The 19,976-nt window shown below is 41.3% G+C and overlaps 2 protein-coding genes across 2 annotated transcripts; both read left to right on the top strand.

Moving 5' to 3' along the window:
- Window positions 1–221: 221 nt before the first annotated feature.
- gramd1c (GRAM domain containing 1c) lies at window positions 222–10,803 on the top strand. The gene is made up of 18 exons (XM_070928218.1): window positions 222–256; window positions 1,062–1,197; window positions 1,327–1,450; window positions 2,103–2,203; window positions 2,903–2,998; window positions 3,089–3,169; window positions 5,484–5,602; window positions 5,695–5,839; window positions 5,928–6,090; window positions 6,189–6,332; window positions 6,504–6,622; window positions 6,761–6,903; window positions 6,983–7,086; window positions 7,481–7,651; window positions 8,801–8,867; window positions 9,028–9,147; window positions 9,547–9,652; window positions 10,243–10,803. The coding sequence occupies exons 1-18, from the start codon at window positions 222–224 to the stop codon at window positions 10,309–10,311; spliced, it is 2,043 nt and encodes a 680-aa protein (XP_070784319.1). The 3' UTR covers window positions 10,312–10,803.
- Window positions 10,804–13,420: 2,617 nt separating this feature from the next.
- Window positions 13,421–19,970, top strand: zdhhc23b (zinc finger DHHC-type palmitoyltransferase 23b). Its single transcript, XM_070928303.1, has 5 exons — window positions 13,421–13,487; window positions 15,730–15,884; window positions 16,223–16,912; window positions 17,353–17,520; window positions 18,889–19,970. The coding sequence occupies exons 2-5, from the start codon at window positions 15,748–15,750 to the stop codon at window positions 19,160–19,162; spliced, it is 1,269 nt and encodes a 422-aa protein (XP_070784404.1). The 5' UTR covers window positions 13,421–13,487; window positions 15,730–15,747; the 3' UTR covers window positions 19,163–19,970.
- Window positions 19,971–19,976: the final 6 nt, after the last annotated feature.

The raw sequence follows: 19,976 nt of genomic DNA, 5'->3' as shown, positions 1-19,976 counted from the left end.
TGCATATCACTCATACTCTCCAGCACCCTGCCCTTAAAGGATGCTTTGTTCATAGAAATCATCTTAACTACTTTCATGAGGCCTACTTTTCCTCTAAAACGTCAGAGCTTAATTTAGCACTTAAAAGTAGTGATGAACAGTACATGAGTATAACTGGAATCAACTGGTGGATAAATAAAGGGAGGGATCATTTTGGAGCCCTTAACCACTCGTGAGGACCAATGAGCGTTACCAATGAGAAGACAACTCCCTTCAGGTATGCTCCCCTGGCCAGATGAGATGCACCTGCAACAAAGCGCGGGGCAGAGCGGGGCAGAGCTCCGGGACGAGGGACGAGCTGCTGTTGTTTTATGAACTCGGTGGCACAGACAGAACAGACATCTTGGGTCCACTCCGCGCCAGGTAAGTGACTGACAGCAGCAGTTTTGTCTCAGGTAACGCACATGTGGAGACTCGCTGAGGGCTCAGCCAGCACGCCTCCCTGTGCGCTCATGGAGTTGTGCGTAAAAGTATGCAGGCACACGTTTGACGGCTCTACAAATCTGATCGCAAACTTTTATCATCTTGGTTTAGTTCGACAAAGATTGACATCCATGTCGACTGATAGTTCCTATCAGACAACGCGATCCAAAAGCACGCGGAAGGAGTTTGGAGGTGTATACTACGGCGGCATTAGGTCACTGTCATGCAAATTTCTTAAAAAGTCTATAAATGTTTTAAACTTTGTGTCATAAAATCCGTTCTTCAGACGATACTTTTCCACTTGGCAAAAGATAGTCGTGAGTGCATAAAGGTTTCTGTTCATTGGCATGACTACACTTCCTCCAGCGTAGCTCCAGTCAAACCAGTTCTGTTGCAGCTGATAATGACTTCCCCTGTGGCGCTGCTGCTGGAAATCCTCGTTGGATGACATTTACCGCCGAGGTTCAGATCATGTTCTTAAAGTTTAACTCACAAAAAGACCCACAAGTCATCCTCCCCCCTCCAGTCTCTCCTCATGACACCGCTGGAGAGACTGAAATGTGTATAATATCTGCAGGAGGGTTAAAGAAATTTCACAGTTGCTTCTCTTTTTATTGGAGCAGAGCAGCAGAGCAGATGGACCGGGTATCCAACCGGTCAGGAGTGGGAAGTGATGATGTTACAGATGAGTCAGCATCCCTGGTGGATGTCAGGTGGAGCTCTGAAGAAGAAGAGGTAAACAAAAGAAAACGCGACACTGTCTCAATATATATATATATATATATATATATATATATATATATATACAAAGACAAACAAACTTTAGTGTCTCTTTATTAAATCAGTAATATTCTCCTCCATCAGAGCTCTGACCCTCAGGGACAGTGTCTTGCAGCACCTCAAACTCCTCTGCCGACCTACAAACAGAGGTTTGATGAATTTAAGAAGTTGTTCAAAGAACTGCCAGAGTCGGAGAGACTCATAGTGGGTGAGTTACAAAGGCTGCTTCTCATAGTTATGATAGTCCACAATTCATGTACATATTTTATTGTTTAAGTTGATATTCTTTGCTGAGAGCCAGTATTTCAATTTTCAGCCATTTTTATGCCATAAAAATACAAAATAGTCCTTGTTGTACTTTATTTGCTAAAGTGGAAATGCCTCTGACTAACAGATGACACACATGAAAACTATACTACGGTCATACTTACAGGGTGAGCCGCTCTTTGACATGAAGTTCTCTCCTAAATTAAGCAAGAAAATAATGACATGTACAAAACATATATAATGTTTTAATGCAGTTGAACATCACTGGCCAATATTAAAATGATCATGTTTAGAGAGATGACCCTGTTACTCAGCATGACACAGCTAGCATCTTTTGAAACCACACGACTTCGACTAGAATCTAAAATTAAAAAAATAAAACTTTGGAGATCAATATCAGTTTATATTGATAAATAAACTGAATTATAAGTGGTCACATATTGTCTGTATCTGAAAGAAGGTAAATCACACTGCGGCTATCTCAACATCTTACTACAGTGACCTGTTTTATAAGCATGTCAAAGAACACCTCAGGCAAACTCATTTGTATGGATGGTTTTCCAGCTTCAGCAGCCCTACATCTGTTTCCTCAGACTACCCGTGTGCCCTCCAGCGGGACATCCTCCTTCAGGGACGCCTCTACCTCTCAGAGAACTGGCTCTGTTTCTACAGCAATGTGTTTTGGGGTACGAAGGTAATAAGAAAGTGGAGGAGGACCGATGGGAAGAGGAGGGTGTATAGTCTTCATGTCACTGCAAATGAGTGGACAAAGCAACTAAATACATTTTCATATAGCTAACCATTTGTATTCTTCCTCTTTAATGGTTTATTATCTTTATCTTTATTTAACTGTTTCACAAATGAAAAGGAGCGTTTGTGCTCACACTGTACTCTGGTTAAAAGTGGGAGAAAATATATTAGAATCTCATACAGAGTGAAAGTCCACTTTAAAACACAGGATTAAAACAGTTATAGTGAAAAAACTCTTGTCATATTTTTTGTTATTCCCACAAATAACTTGCCTAGAATCGGAAAATGTGATATTAAAGTATAGAGGTAATAGTTTGCAATCATGTGCAACAATTACAGAGAAAAACAGCCAAGATACAAAAGGAAAAATATCAAGGAAGATACTCTAATTGCTACACTTGCGGCAGCCTCAGTCGACCGTATGATAATGCAGCGTCTGATTAACTCACTGCTGTGAGCAGTAAGTTCACGCCTCTGCTTGGGAGTTGCTAAAAGTCATTATAAGATGTCATCACAAAATAGCTCCTGAGTGGAGGAGGACCTATCTGATGAAGTAATCCAAGGGTGGATTTTTTTTTTCCTTATAGCATTCTTTGATAAGCATGTGTGCACCAACTACTGTGACCTTTCACCTTTTCTATAGATTGCACTGACTCTTAAAGACATCATAACTATGACCAGAGAGAAAACAGCTCGGCTGATTCCCAATGCCATCCAGGTCTGCACAAGCACCGAGAAGGTATATTGTGTTAGAAGAGAGCGGAGTTTATTTCACATTTTATTACACCTAATTGATTACTGTACATCTGTTTATATCTCCACACCGCAGTTCTTCTTCTCTTCCTTCTCGGCAAGAGAGAAAAGTTACTTGGGTGTTTTCCGCATGTGGCAAAACACACTGCTGGACAAGGTAAGGCCCTGCTCCTCTCACCTGCTGTGACCTCATACAGTACAGTCTCCTACTACAGACGCCCATCAGGACAATTTTCATACAACATGTGGGAGTAAACATTGTTCGTGCAGGGTCAACGATAGTCCCTGTTTCATAGCTGTGTGAAGAACAACCCTGTAGACAAGACCTGCAGTCATTTCACATGTATCACTAACAGCTGACAACACACAGACTTTGCTGTTGTCCAATAACTAAATGCCTCCCACAACACCAGCAGGTCTGTGACTTATCCCCATTTTGCAGAACTTATCTAATCGGTCCAGAGTACACATCACACTGCCCCGGCCACAGTCTTCCTCTGCCATTATCAGTGCTGTTCTGCTATTGCATGCAGGGTACAAATCTGCGCACAGCAGCACAGTGGGGTTTCCTCATGAGTCCAACAGACACTTTTGTTTATTTTTCCATATCCCGAGGTGGTGTGTTTGGAATAATTTACCTACATGTGTGTCAAGGATGTAGTTAAAAATAAACCTGCTAGAGCTCAGCCACCTTTTATTTGGAGATTATGTTCACCTATAGTGCAACTCTTTGCACAGTAAAGCAAATTCATAATAAATAATAAACCAGAAAAGTTTAATTTTCAGAAGAAAATTTAAGCGTTCTCGCTTTGTAAGTGCAAACACTATAAACAGGTTGAAATGTCTTAAAATTGATGAGATACTTGGTCTGTTGAGGTGTGAGAGCTGAAATCATTTTAAGGGTAATTGCTGACAACATTTGAAAATATAGTTGCAATTTTAAGCCCATTAGGCAGTTGAATTGCTTTCCAGCCCGGAAATGGTGGACTCCGCCACTAACAATGAAGACTACGATTTAGAGAGGTAATAGCTGAATTTAAATGCACTGCATCAAAAATAAGGTTTGATTTCATGAAAATCTTGAAGATTATAACGTTGGTTGATGTGTAAAGGCTGAAAGCCGAACTGTCAGTTGAAGAGTAGGCTAGAATAATTAAATCAGAGATGTTCTATATTATATTCATACATGGATTAGTTTACCTCCACTATGTCAGGGATGAAACCACTAGCTCAGTTTAGCCATCTTTATTTGTTTTGATTGCCCAACTCTTTTCACTGTAAATAGATAGTAAACTATAAATAAATAGAATAAATTAAATTGATATGGAGCCCAGGCAATATGTGCACCTTTATGATAAGCAGTTTTTAAGAGAAACCATGCAGCAATGCTTTTCTTTTCTGTCAACACTGATTATGATATAAAAGAAAAGTTTATAGGCAGTTATTATTTCTCCTTTTAATTTGATCTCAACAGCTACACTACACTACTCTTACAGACAGGCACTATGGCAGACCTACCCACAGGGTGTGAGTCCGCAGGGATCTGGAGCACAAACACCTGTATAAAAACATAACCTTCTAAAGTTCATTGACCTCTCCAGGTGTGGCCACGAGGGCTCATTTACATCGACATTCTGCGTGTTAACCGCTCCGCTTGTTTCGGAGCTGAAACTGTGAACGGAATCACATCAAAACAGAGGGGTTTTCTCTGGCGGGGACCGTCGGTGAGCCGGACTTTCGACAGGTGGAACTAGCTTTTATTTACCTTTTTGTCACGGCGTAAATCTGGGCGGCGCGTCGCTGAAACGCAAAAAAACGCAGGACTTCCTGAATGTGAGTCCGCGGTGCCTGACAGGCAGTTAAAGCTCACAGCTGCGAGGAAAGACAAGTAAGTAAAGTCCGTGTGAAGGGATCTTTCTCTCTTTTTACGGTAATTTTAGACGCGTTTCCATATGGCAAAAAAAACGCATTAACTTCCCGCCGGAATAGTTTGGCCTAAAATAAAACACAGCGTTTTTATGACTTTGTCGCTCAGCCACTTGGAACAGCACATCTTGCTTTTATATCAACGCTGACTATCCTCACCTTTTTGTTCTAAGGTCTATTTTTTTTTAGATAGAAATATATAAAAATAATGAATACGATTGAACTTCGCCTGGCTGTTGAGGGTTAACACAAAAATGTAAATTGCATATTTCAGAGAGACAATAAGGTTTGTAGGTAGTTTGTCACCCATGGAGATAAAATTGTAGATTATACTGTGTGGAGGCTACATGTTTCCAGGTTACCTGCAACTACTTGAAATTCCTTGTCAACTAAAGTGTTTTGTTGGCATTATGGTTTCTGTCTGTCAAAACAGAGTCCTTGTTGGGAAAGAGGAAGAGATATCCACACAAGCTGATTTCCAAACAAGCCCTGCTGTTGATGTTTCCATGTGACCTCTCCTCTTCTTTTCTTTCCTCTTCTTTCAGCCTCTGACCAGCTTGGAGTTGTGGCAGATGGTCAAACAGCATTATGGGTATGACCTGGGCCTGAGCCATGAAGAGATGGAGAGCTTACAGATATCAGCAGAATCGAGCATGCAGACCAGGTGAGCGCACACTCCCACCTGCACGACCATCCTCACGCACACACAATCGCAGTTTGCTGTAATGTGACACCCACCTGTCTGTTTGTCTGCAGCCTGACGGTGAGGCCTGGTGGTGATGACGGTGTAGGGACCCCCTCCATTCGTCTCCAAGGGGTGGAGCATGGGCCCTTAGAGACCTCCACGCCTCAAGGGGAGGACATGCCTTCTCCTTTCAGCTCACTGAGCTCTCCCAACGTGGTACTAAAAATTATCTTTCTTTTTTATTGTGTGGGCTGTGTATGTCTACATTTTTTACATGTCTTTCTTTTTATATCCCCCCCAGCAGCAGGATGACTCTCGCAGCACCCCGCCTCAGCGGCGCAGTCCTGCTCCCTCGCTGGACCGCCTCGCCCCAGAACGGGTCTCCAAGCGCTCCTCACTTTCTCTGGACCTCAACGCCAACGAGAATGGTGTGTCTGAGCCGAGCGGTTCAGAGAGCGTCGAGGACGGTAAGAAGACACAAACCAGCCATTGGGGAGCATACTTGAGCTCATGTTTGGTATTTTTGTGATTTTTTTATATTTTCCATTTCCCTCTACTTCATCAGTGGAGGAGCGAGTGGGTTTGTCTCAGGTGCAGGGTCGACTTTTTTTGAACAAGGTCTTCCACATCAGCGCTAACAAGATGTTTGAGCTGCTCTTCACTGACTCCAGCTTCATCCGCAGGTTCATGAACGTCAGGAAGATAACCAGTAAGTATTAAACCTGTTTTAATCTAGATTTAAAAGCGTAATTAGGGAGGGGGGCTGCAAAGTAGCTCGACACCTTAAATTCATTACATCTGCATTGCTTATCTGTATGTAATAAGCTCCTGAAATAAAAGCTTTCATGCATGATATTCAAGTTATCCTTTGTGCCATCAGACGCCGGCTTTACTGCTTGGCAAAAAGACGCCTCTGGAAACATGAAGCGGAGTCTGAACTACACAATAACCATCAGCAACCCTCTGATTGGCAAGTTCTCCACTGCTACAGAGAACCAGGTGTGTTTACATTCATGCGACGTGTGTGTGTGTGTGTGTGTGTGTGTGTGTGTGTGTGTGTGTGTGTGTGTGTGTGTGTGGGCACACACTTGAATGAATGATGGCTCTCTGCTTATTTGTACTCCAATTACCTCTCAGACACTGTACAAACAATCCAGGGATGGTCAGTATTACCAAGTGGACTCGGAGGTGTACACTCACGATGTTCCATATCACGATTACTTCTACACTCAAAATCGGTACTACATCATAAGCAACTCGAAGCGGAAGTGTCGACTAAGGTGAGGTATTATGGTTAAATCAGTTTATGTGTTGACTTTTATATTTTGAAAGTCATGTAAAAAGTCTGTTTGCTGCCAGGGTCTATACCGATGTGAAGTACAAGAAGCAGCCATGGGGCCTGGTCAAGTCCTTTATCACCAAAAACTCCTGGAGCGGCATAGAAGATTATTTCAGACAGCTGGGTAAGTAGAAAGCCCTGTTTGCACAGGGGAGGCAGAAGAGAGCCACTTCCCTGTCCTCCATTCTTTTTTATCTCTGATCTGATATGAACAGTTTCCTCCAACACACATCGGGCTCTGCAGCAGTGAATCATATCATAGCTTCATTTGCAAGGAAGGAGAGAAGGAATATAATCGATAAGCCTGAAGTTATCAGCCATTTCAAGTTTGAGTTTGAGCAGGAAGCCTTCATCAATTATGTACAGGTTTTTTGTTTTTTAGTTACTTATTAAGTACACGATGTTTCTCACTGTAATTACGTCAGAGTGTCAATCAGTGTCTAAATACTTTGAGACTTTTCTATTCTGATGCACATCTGTGTTTGACTCTGTGTGGCTCTGTGATTGGCACTGTACAGAAGCAGAACTGCTGGAGGAGGAAGCAGAGATGAACCAAGGAGGCGGAGACTCTGGGAAGATGAGTGGGCTTCGGAGGAGGAGGCGGACTTACAGCCGTACTCTGCCAGAGCACATCAAGCCCAACAAGCAGTACGGGCAAGACCCTGAACAGCACAGAGATGGCAACATGGGTACATGACGTTATACTGTGAATGATGGCTTTAAAGGATTAGGTTGACATTTTGGGAAATGTGCTTTCTTGCTGAGAGTTTGTTGAGAAGATCGATACCACTCTCATATGTTTGTTAAATATGAAGCTACAGCCAGGAGACAGTTATCTTAGCTTAGCATAAAGCTTGGAAGTAGGGGGAAACAGCTAGCATAGCTACCAGCACCTCTAAAGCTAAATAATGAACACATTATGTCTTGTTTGTTTAATCTGTACAAAAACTGAAGTATAAAGAATGACAAGTTGTGGCATTACAGGGGGGTTTATGTGCTCCAAGTGTCCTTCTGGAGTCACCTGGAGGTTGCCAGGCAACCAGCGGAGACTCCGGGAACTCACTGTGCCCAGCTAAGAAATAGTCCAGCACATAATGCCTTAAAACTACAACATGTCCATTTTTATACTTCAGTTTTTGTACAGATTAAATAAACAAGATATTGTATTCATAAACCTTAAACAGAGCCAGGCTATTTGTTTCCCCCTTATTCCAGTCTTTATGCTAGGCTAAGCTAATCGACTCCTGCCTCTAGCTTCATATTTAATGAACAGATAAAAGAGTGACATCAATCTTCTCATTTAACTTTTGCCAAAAAAGCTGTTTTAATAAATTTTAGGATTTAGTGATGCCAAACGTGTTTAAATTAGGTGTTTGTTTACAATTTTCATTTTAACATAGCAAGCATGTACATTTTGAACCTTGACTGAAGTAAACTATGAACATGTGAGGCACTTCAGCACTTTCTAAATGTTCAAATGGAGACTGTAGTGCATCAAACACCCAGTTGCTCTGCACTTGTCACAGTTGCTACAAGAAATTCTCAAAGGCATCGACAAAGCCTTTTGTTTATTGTGCAAACTGTGTGCCAGACGACAGCCACTGCTATATAGATGAGTGCAGTTATGTTACTGTCTCATTGGGTTGCCCCCTTGACACACCCACAAAACGGCAGCATTTTATATCCCAGGCTGTTGCAAAATGTTGCATGCAATTGGGAGGAAATATCTTCAAACCGGAAAAATGTTGCAAACCAGTGATTTCTCATATTGACTGCAACCCAGGTTTTGTTTTGTGTTTTTAATGTATAACTTTTTAATCTGTCCCACTGTGTTTCAGTCCCCATAGAAATGAACACCCCCCACAGATGGAACGCCACAACAATAGTGGCTGGGATGAGTCTGATGTAAGTTAACAACCTGGAAACACACCTTTGAAACAGTGTATGTTGTGTATAAGGAATGCAAATTGTGCCTGTATATACTCCTCCTCCAACCTTTTGTATCTCTCATGTCATTGTGCGCGCCAGAGGTCAGATTAAACTCAGAGCTTTCTGTCTCTCCCAGTTTGCTGATTCTGACGGTGATGAACCTGGGTCTGTTTTTCAAGTTGTGGGCCATGGAGGACGTAGCCCACCGCATGTACCTGAGCACAAAGCATCGGCTGAGGGAGAGAAGTGAGGCCAGGTTAGATAACTTTCTCTTCCTTTGCAACATGCATATTTCTTTGGCTCTTTAATTTTTTGATTTATCGTCTAAATATATCATCACTCAGAAAGCAGAAGTCTTGGTGTGGGTGGAGAGGGGGAAGGGGTTAGTCTTCTCCACCTTTTTTTTCTTTTTTTTTTCGTCTGTCATTTAAGCAGCCCACATACAAGAGAGCTCTTATTCTAATGACTCACAGTGTTGAAACTGCCTGTCTGTCAGCCTCAGTAAATGTGGTTATGTAAGTGACACAGTCTTGCATCAGTGCTGGTCCACTTTCCTTCACTTTGTTTCTGTCTCTGTTTTTGCGTCTTTACGAAGCAAATGTCAATATCATGTTTTGCACATAAGAGTAATTGCCTTCTTGCTGTGGCTTGGCAGCTTGGCCCCTGAATATGGTCCCAGACCAGGACCAGGGCATGGTACCACAGAGGATATGCAGATGCTGAAAACTGTATTGCAGCACTCCATCAACCTTTTGGAACAGGTAGGACGGGCGTTTTAAACTGGGAATGCACTACATAAATGAAAAGTCTGATTGTGATTTTGGAGCAAAATAGTTCAGTTCATCATGTTTACTAATTAACACCGTAAATGTTGGTTATGTGCCGGTATCTTTTGTCCTAGGAAGTTATTGGTCTTGGCTGGCACCAATTACTTCCTGGTGTCTGAGCTGGTTACCTGGCAACTGCTCAGTCAAGAAGTAGTCCAGCACATAACCCCTGTAAAACACCAAATTGGCATTTTTATACTTTTTGTATGGATTCAACAAATGTGATGTAACTTGTTAATTAATGAGCTTTAGATGTGCTGGTGATGGATGTGTTGAGGTAAACTTCAGATTAATTTAGAGATTAGTTAGGATCCGTAAACACAAAGGGATGAAAGCAATTTGTGTATACTGTAGTCTGAATAATAAGTTTGATGAGAAAGCGGAGACATGCAGCTGTTATTTTTCTATTCTACAACCAGTCCATCACATAAATTCATAGCTGTGTTTTAACATACTTTTAAAACGTATAGCAGCAGGTGTTGTAGCTGCTGAGTCAGTTCTCCTACTTCTTCTTCTCCTCACAGCTCCGCAGCTCTCTGGTGGTGCTGCAGCAGAACTTTGCTTTGGCCAATCGCACAGCAGCACCTCAGTGATGCTCCACCCCTGGCGACTACAGAGTGCCTGTCCCGGCCCTGTGGAGGAAACTGCAGCAGTGAACTGCCTCTGAGGAAATCCCTGGTATCCAGTGACGTTGCCATGTAGACGTCCCCAGACTCCTGACATGCAATGTGTTGCCGTGGGTTTCACATCCCCGAAGCCTGCGGTGAGGCATCAGGTGCAAGCGTGTTTTTAAAGCTGTGGACTGACTGCTGCAAGGACAGAGTTACATCTGAGTCAGCCGCAAGCAGAGCAGCGGGTTTAGATTTCTGTAGGGTGCTATTGTCAGCTCCAGACTGGCTTCTTTTTCACTCTTTTTGAATAGTGGTAACTCTTTCCTGATGTGCCTTCCTATATTCTGATGAACCTCGTGCCACATCAAATGAGCTATTGTGAATACTTTTTATTTTTGTTTTATTCAAGGGAAGTGAATCAATATTATTTAAAACAATAATTTTCTTTATTTACATTTTTTGCACATATTTTAATTTTTGCACAAGTGCCTTGTAGATTAGGCAGTGTTTTAAATATGTTTTGGATTTTTCTTTTTTCCAATAAAAATGGTAGAATCAGTAACTCAAATTTGAAAGTCTGTCCTGTTCATTATAAATATTTTTTTTTTGTATATGCAAGCTACAGTAAATGCAGCTTCAAATGGAAAAATTACCTCTGGATTTTATTATACTGTATATGAGCCAGATCTAGTGGGGGGGGGGGGGGGTTCAAACCACATATGGGATTCATTATCTTCCTGCTCCATCCTGGACTGATTTAAAGGGGTGCCCTGTAAAATAAGCAGCCCAAATAAGAGTGACAAGTCTGAAATATCCTTATCACCTGTATTGACCGTTTTATGTACTTTATTTTTCCTCTTCCTTATCTGCGCTGATGACTTGGTCTTATTTTGAATCCTTATTCGCCCTGATGTTATTTCAGTAAAGGTGAAGGGTCAGTGAGACTATCTCAGGTTATCTCAGTACTGTGCACTTACACTGTCAACACTAGATGCAAGTTTGTTTTGTGGTTTCCAAATTGAACACTATTTTTTTTTTTTTTTTTAATCTGTTGGTGACGTGCCACTACAATCACCTTTAGCCTTGTTTGATGTTTACAGTGTTGTTGATCACTTGTCTGTGTGTAATTTTGTTCAGCTGTTCTTTAAACCACTTCTGCAAGTGGCCACTTTGCTGTTTTGTACTGTTTTTTTAACAAACAAGATGTCTTGTCAGAATCCTTACTTTTGCTGCAAACAATTATTTTCATTATCGATTAGTCTTTTACTTTTACTGTCGCAGAAGACCAAGAACCAGCAGATATTAAAATCTTAGAAGCTGGAACCAGTGAATTTTATGCATTTTTAGTTAAAAAGTTACTAAAATGATGAATCAATTACCAGAATTGTTGCAGATTAATTTTCTGTTTGTTGATTAATCATCTCACCGATACAATATACTAATGGGAAAGGCTGCTGAATCTTAATTATTAAATATTATTCAATCTCTGCTCTTCATTAATGAGCATCATTCATGTCTTCTTTTTCCAAACAGAAGTGCACATCGTCATATCTGTTCTGTGTCACACAACTATGTGGGTTGAGGACACAAAGATCACATCTGGACTGATAGTGAGACTGAAATCAATATATATTATTATTATATTTAGATGTAAAACTACAGAGAGAAATTACAGGCTAAAAACCAGCTCATGATTATACATTGACTATTAAATAGTTCTGGTTTCTTTGCTGTGGGAAGTAATTGTTCATCAGTGCCTGCCTCTGAACAAAGTTGCTCACTATAACAATATTGCTCTTTTAAGAGTCTGACTGGACTAAAAGTACTAGAATGTTTTCTATTAAATCAGGATTACTGATTTACTTTAGTTTTGTTATAGATTATATTGGAGCTGCACACTGTGCACTGTATGCTGCTGCTGGAAACAGAAGCATAAAACTAATGGAGAGTAAAGCCAAATGTGTCTTTGTTCCTTTGTCGTGGGTGAAATACAAGACTACTGAGACTGTCTTTAATTATTGACCAGCAGCCTGTCCCTATTTACTCCTCGAGGAAATATTACATTTCTTCTACAGTAGCCTCATGATATATGATAGTGGGAATTATAGTATATCTGAAGTAAAGTTAGTTTATATTGTGTCCGGTTGTGTACTGTATTGTATCATTCTTATAGGGACTTCAATAAAGTTTTATTGTAATATCTAGGGGTGCAAAGTAACTAAGCACATTTACACAAGTACTGTAATTTTGAGGCACTTAAGAATTTTAATGTTATATAATATATAATACTTCTAATCCTCTACATTTCAGAGGAAAATATTGTACTTCTTACCCCACTACAGCTTTAGTAACTGGATACTTTACAAATTAAGATGATTCATACAAAACATACCTCATTTCCTTCATTCTAGTCTATAATTGAGTCATAACTCCCTACTATCTCAAAATATGGGAAGTAAGTAAGAATATGCCAGCCTGTTTTCAATGCAAATCAGTTTGTTTTAAATATTTTCTAAAATCAAGACTCATATTTCATAATTCTAGTGCTGTAATGCCTCATACTTTCTTGTTTCAAAATAAAATCAGTCTAAAATCAGGTTCATTCGAATTAAATTGTTTTTTCTCATTTGTTTTAAGAAAATAAGGATTTTTATTTTTATTGAGCCACTGATAGCCAGAACTGACATGATAAAATTGGAGTGTTAGCGCTGTTGGAGACTGAACTGCCCAATTGTATGTAAAATAGTTAAAATGAGCTCAAATTCGCATGAGGTTTGGTATGTAACTGTAGATATGGCTGTCTGTAGGTGTGTGAGTTTGAACGTGTCCTGGGCGGGGAGAGTCTACCACTTTTGACGTCAGTTGGGAGACTGGCTGTTCGGTTTAGAGCCACAGGACGTCTCCCTCCATTATACCGAACCCGAACCTGGTGACAAGGTCCCGGTCGAGCCAGACACTTGAACCCAGACTGGTTTACCACCAGCTGCTGGTATTCTAGACACTTCACTGCCGTAAACTGAGCTGTTAAGCAGCTCCGAGAGACACCGGATACGACAGCCGTTACCAGGAGAAAGACTTCCGTTGAGGAGCTCGGCGGGGAGAATCGTCTCAGTCGATATTTACTCGAAAGCATCGGCATGTAGCATGTCAGTGTTCAGGTATGTTCAGGCTGTGTTTTATGTTTTGTTGTGTGTTTTCGGCGATACGTTTTAAGCCTTGTTTGACGCAGTGTAAGCGACCACTCGGCGGCTTGTTGACAGGTATGATAAGTGAAAATCTGACCTCCAGTCGGTGATTAACTGACTGTCATGAGACGAACAACCTCCAGTGTTAAACAAATATGAACATTAACTCCAGAAAGTCATAACTCTATGAGAGCAAGACTTTATTTTTATTCAGTTTGAGAAACATTTTATTTTGCACTTAAAATAACAAGTGCCCTGAACTAACAGGACATCCCTCAACTTGATTCCTTTATATGACATATTATTCAAGCAAGTTTTGTGCCACAGTGTCTCCAAGTACTGTCCAAATTGATTTAATTTGTTTACTCAGTGCAGGAAGGTCCTTGTTGCCTGTTAAGAAAAGTTGTCAACTTTATATCTATCTATGTGTAGGCCTATGCATTTATTAGCCTAAACACCTGATTCTGGAGGAGGTTTCTGGCGGATAAAAACATATTGTTGGGAAGCTTTTTCTGCCATCAGTGTTTTGGTAGCTTTTATAAAGAGCAGGGATGTACCTACAAATTCTGGTAGTTTGCACCCACCCCTTTAAAAGATAATAAATTCTAGTGGAGATTTTATGCCATTTAGCCATTTCGTTTTCACTTCATTTTTCAGACTGAGACAGTGTTCATGTTACCTGTTTTCTCCTTAGGAAGGTGGGTTATTTAGTACTGAACAATCAGTAGCAAGTGACGTCTCGACAATAGATACAGGGGGACTATTTCTTGGGTAGAAGTAGTGACTTCCTGGAGTCTTGTCTTCACTGGTTGCCTGGTAATGACAAGACCCCAGGAAGTCACTACTTCTACCCTCCTTGAATTCAAAACTTTACTTGATTAAAAGTAAAAGTACCAAAAGTTCCAAAAGTAAAAGCACTTATTATGCAGAATGGCCCATTTCACAATTATGTATATAATATTATTGTTTTATAATTACTGATACATTGATGTGCCACTAATGTTGCAACTGGTGAAGGTGGAGCTAATGTCAAATTTATTAGTTGACTGATCATTTGTATTAGTAATCTGAATCTGCAAAGTAACTAGTTATTAATGTCAAATGAATATTATGGAGTAAAAAGTACAGTATTGGCTTCCAAAATGTAGTGGAGTAGTAGTAAAAATTAGCATAAAATGAAAGTAAAAGTACCTCTAAACTGTACTAAAGTACAGTACTTGAGTAAATGTACTTAAGTACGCTCCACCACTGGCTTGACTACTCGATTAATCAACTAATCATTTGACCTCTAAAACGTCCCCATTCGTAACCCTGCCTTCAAAAGCATCACTCATAAACAGCTACAGCCATCCTGCATTATATTTTAGGGTTAGGGTAAGCTTTTTCCTCTTTCCTGCAGCAACTGCAAGTCAAAAGCACTGTCTCAATGTTACAACAGGATATAAAACTGCTGTGCACCACAGTCATGCTGAATCCTTGCAGCAGTATTTATTTATTTTTAATCAGTACATGTAGCCCAATCTGTCTTCTCTCTAGGCCCGTACAGACTCACTAGGTAGACGTTGGGGACCCTGATGTTCTTTTTTAGTTTGATCAGTGGCTGACCAATAATAATAATAACACACCATGTGATGCTTTGATTTATTTCCAATGAAATGAATTGGCTCACTCAGTCCCCCTTCAACAGAGCCAGATCCCCCCCGAGAGAGGTTTAACTGAGCTGAAGGATTAATCCCACTTAGTGGTTCACTGGGGTATCGTCAGTCTTGCTTTCTGTGATGGAGTGGACACTGAAGGGACACCTGCGATTGTTATAAATGCTGCCACTGCCTCACCTCGGCCTCAATCCATCTGTGCCGTCTAAACAAGCCAGCAGGCTGCAGTGGTGGGGCCGTTCAGTAGCTGTAAATCATCAAAGCATGACAGATGTGTGACAGATGTGAGGGTAGGAGGTGTACTGGGTAGGGGCATGGTCTGCTTTGCAGTGTTGCGTGGTGAAAATCTGTTTGGAACCACTCCACCATCTAAAACACATACAAATAGCTGGTAAGCTGCTGTATGCAAAGGTCATTTCAGCAAAGTGAGCTTTTAGATCAGTTATTGTCTTTCACTTCCTGTCTCTTACCTGGCTCTGAACTTCATCTTATCTATAACACAAATGCTCACACAAGTCCAGTCAATAGCAGTACTAATAAACGTTTTAATAATCTGATAGGCTGTTAGGCTGTCCGTCATGAAGAAGCAAGCCAACAAGGTGCTGGAGGAGGAGGAGACCTTGTGCTGCTGCGAGTATGTGAACCGACTCGGAGATCGCAGCCATGTAGCAGCCTGCTGCTGTGACTGCGAGGACCTGGATGACTTCTGTGACAGGTGAGACAATTGATCTGTTGTTTTTTTTTTTTAGTGAATCGATTAATTGGCTATAAAATGTCAGAAAAGAGAGAAAAGATGCCCCTCACAATTTTGTCCAATCATCAGTCCCATATATATTCAATTTACAATTAGAAAACAGTGGAAATCGTCATATTTGAGAAGCTGGAAATAGCATATGTTTGACATTTCTAGTGCTGCTCGTGGTCTGTTGGTTGGTCAGTCCACCACTTAAGGACAAGTTGATTAATTTCCTGTGAAACATCTAAATGCAATGTAGATGTTACTACTATTATTATTATTATTATTATTATTATATGTCACTATTTTTTACTCAGGTTTCTGAAGAGGGAGCCTCAGAAACCTGAATCCCTGTCACAGGTGGCTGCAGTTGTCACAGACCGGATTCGTGTGCCTTGGCTGTGGGGTGGAGCCAGAAAAGTGGAGCTGTCCGTCATTCCTCCTCTTATTCTCCTTCCTGTCCTGCTGCACCTCGCTGCTCTCCACTTCCTGCTCGGCATGGTGGTTCTGACAGCCTTGCCCGGCCTGGTGCTGTGGTACTACTATTTCACCCACCGCAAGAAGGGACGGACGCTCTTCTTCCTCAGCCTGGCCCTCTTCTCCCTGGCGTACATGTACTACTTGTTCATCACAGAGGTGCTTCCCCACGGGGATGTTGGCCTGGTCCAGCTGGTGGTGGTAACTGCAGGGGTCATACTCACCCTGGTAGCCCTTGTCCACACCAAGAGAGAACCTGGCATTGTGCGGCCAAACCAAGAGGACGTCCACAGCACGGTGACGTATTACAGCCCTCTGGCGGACAGAGACCCTGCCCTCAACGGGGGGAGGCAGGATGTGACGATGACTGTAGCCAACCGGGCAGGAACGTTGGAGCAGGCGGGGGCGGAGCTGAAGGAAAGTAGCCGAAGGAACTGGTGTCCGGTGTGCAGGGTGGTGCGGCCCCCGAGGGCGGGACATTGTCGGATCTGTGGTGTCTGCGTGCTGCGTCTCGACCACCACTGTGTCTGGTGGGTTCCATTAAAATGCCTCTCACTCGGCCTGTCACCACCGTTTCTTCCACTTCGCCTCACATCTCTAACACTGAAGTTGTCTTGTTTATCATCTGCTTTTATTTTGCTATTCAATAAATCTAAAAAAAAAAGTGCAAACATCCTTTTAAATTTTCAACACAATGACTTTAAGTCTTTCTTTCTAGGATACGAGTGTTTGTCCTTTTCACACCTGCTGTGTCTTTATTGACTATATTTGTTGTGTCGAGTCAACATCACACACTCATTTTAATTACCGCTACAAGTGAACCTTTCCTCACTATCATCCACTCCAACACTTACATGTGTGGTCCTGCATGTGTGTAGTGTGTAGTGTAGTGTAACCCTGGGGTCTCAGTACAATGTTTTGTCTACCTGTGTGTATACTTGTGTGTCCCCCTCCGTCTGTGCCGGGGCAGGATAAACAGCTGTGTGGGGCAGACCAATCACCGCAGCTTCCTCCTTACACTCGTCCTCTTCCTGTTGACGTCCATGTATGGGATAAGCCTGGTGCTGCAGAATGTGTGTCCGAAGCAACACCTCTTCACTGCCCTGCTCTACTGCCCAGGGGTCTACAACCAGTACAGGTAATGAGAACAGACATATACACTTTGTACACTCAGGGCTGGGTAACTTTAACATTATATTCCCTTGAAGTTACTACTTACGTAAATCTAAATGTGTAGAATTCTTATGTGATCATAACACAACAAATGGTTGTACAAAAATTAGACAGTCCTGGTGAAAAATTACGTGTCTATGTGTTGCTTTCTGCCCATTTATTCTCATTGTCCCAGGCCAGCAGGTTGTTTTCAAATCCTACACATAGAACCATTAAAGCATAAATGTAAAGATGAGAAAAACATATTTAAAAAAGGTTATGAAAAATGTATATCAGGTCGAAATACAAGTAGAGTCTGACATGTAAATCCATACTAATATTACAGGTAAATATACATTTATCACAGATATATCTACATGTCGGCCAACAAGTAAAAATAAGTCACGGTACAGAAATGGCAAAGATACAGTGTGTTTGCAGCAATTACAAAACTATTACATAGTTTGTACACCAGAGAGCACTGATAAGAATATATTTCAACTGTAAAATTTGCTGCTCAGTAAACATCTTTTCACTCTTTTTTTCACATTTCTTTATTAAACAAATGGATGGCATCTTTATCAAGAATCTTATCTGTTAATGTTATGTGTTTATGTTAAAAACATTTTAAAAACTTAAAATGGCCATTGTTTGTTTGCTTGTTGAAATGAATATCTGTATTCAAAATGCATCGATAGGAATGTAAATTTAATTTTCTACCAAGCCTTTTTAAACAGCACAAACTTAAATATCTGCTTAACTGTACAAACAATAATTAACACTAAATGCCTAAAAAACAACTCTGCATGTGAAACAGGAAATGGCAGATGGCCTTTTAGCAGAAATCAAGAGCAATATTGCCTTCTTTTAGCACTGTCCAGCATTTTGGTATTTTTCCCAGAATTCACCATAAAATGACGACTAAATGAGTTTTGTGTGAGGTTCTTGCGTCTTGGACATAAGGCTTCCTTCAGTGTAGTGTTGAATCAGTTTCACAGAGCGCCTTGGAGTGTTGCCTATCAAGCTGTTGGGAGAAAAACTCGCTGTTTTTGCTCAGAGCAACAAGAGAGTGGATGTAAGATGGTTTAAATGACGCTGCAGGCGTCACACACTTAAGATAGGCCTTCAGAACAACTAACTCAACCTCAGACTACTGAACACACAACTTGTCTGAATTGCTATCATGTCCTGAATGAGCACGTTTTACACCTCCAATGCCAAAAAAGACCAAATTAGAGCCTTATTGATGATTTATATGACCAATAATAACTTTGCAAGTATGTTAGGTACATGCTGTCTGTGCTGTGTTTATTGTTTTAGGATTTACCATCTTTTCTCACTGTCTGTGTTCCAGCACTGCTCTTTGCTTCACCTGTGCGTGGTACAGCACTATCGTGACTGGTGGGCTCTTCCACCTGCTGGTGGTGCAGGTAATCAACGTCAGCTACAACGTAACTGAACGTGAGGCACGCGTCGCCTTGCGAGACAAAACGGCTCGCAGCGCCTACTGGGGACTCGTCGTGGACACCGGCGTCTACTCTCAAGGTTTCCGTGGCAACTGGGCAGAATTTATGACCATGGGAGAAAAACTGAATCCCCCCTCTCCTGCCCCAACAGACCTGGTGTAAGAGATTGTTATGCAGCCCTAAAAAAATAGTTTAGAGCTTATGGCTGCTGTTCTGTTTGTGTCCACTGGATGGCAGCATAACTCCTTTCACTCTGATTTAATTTTGCTGGCCATCTTCTGACCTGAAACCTGAGAGCTGCCAGGACTGTTATCAAGGGTTACTGCAGCTATTCAGTTGCCCTTACTGTGACACATAGCAATAACGGCTACAAACCCCAATAAGAGACATTCATTGCCATTAATGTCACTGAGAACTGGAATCTCCTCTGTACAGCTGTATCCACTCACACTGACTTTTAATCTCCTTCCACTTCTCATCAGTGCCTGTGACAAACAAATATCACTGTTTCCTTCAGGCTGACTGTCTTCCCTGGACTTGAACAATGTCTTTATGTCATCCTCTACATTCTGGTGCCTTGCTAGGAGTTGCCATACAAGAAAGATGTGAGAATGAGTGATCTGTTGATCATCGTAGGGATATTTTCTCTGAGCACAGCGTCAGCAGCAGGATAATGCCTCAGGAGTTGGTCAGTCCTGCACAAAACACCATTTTAACATCATTTTAAGATGGTCTCTCTGCACACTACACCTCCTTTGTCTTCCACAAACACTTATCTGTAGTGTTCACAAAAGGAGCGTACTTTGACTTTGTGAAATATGTCATGGATATTTATCACAGATAAATGAAACATCTCAGCACAAGCCACATAATCAGGCCATTGCATTAAACATGATGAATGACTGGATAGTTATGAATGTATGAGTAGTTACTTTTACTCTTATAAGCTGGTTCAAATGGACTTAAACAGCTCTGG

This window comes from Enoplosus armatus, chromosome 21 (genome assembly GCF_043641665.1).
Source record: "Enoplosus armatus isolate fEnoArm2 chromosome 21, fEnoArm2.hap1, whole genome shotgun sequence".
Classification (NCBI taxonomy): Eukaryota; Metazoa; Chordata; class Actinopteri; order Centrarchiformes; family Enoplosidae; genus Enoplosus; species Enoplosus armatus.
Note: the sequence above shows the minus strand (reverse complement) of the source record. Positions and strands in the feature narration are given on the sequence as shown.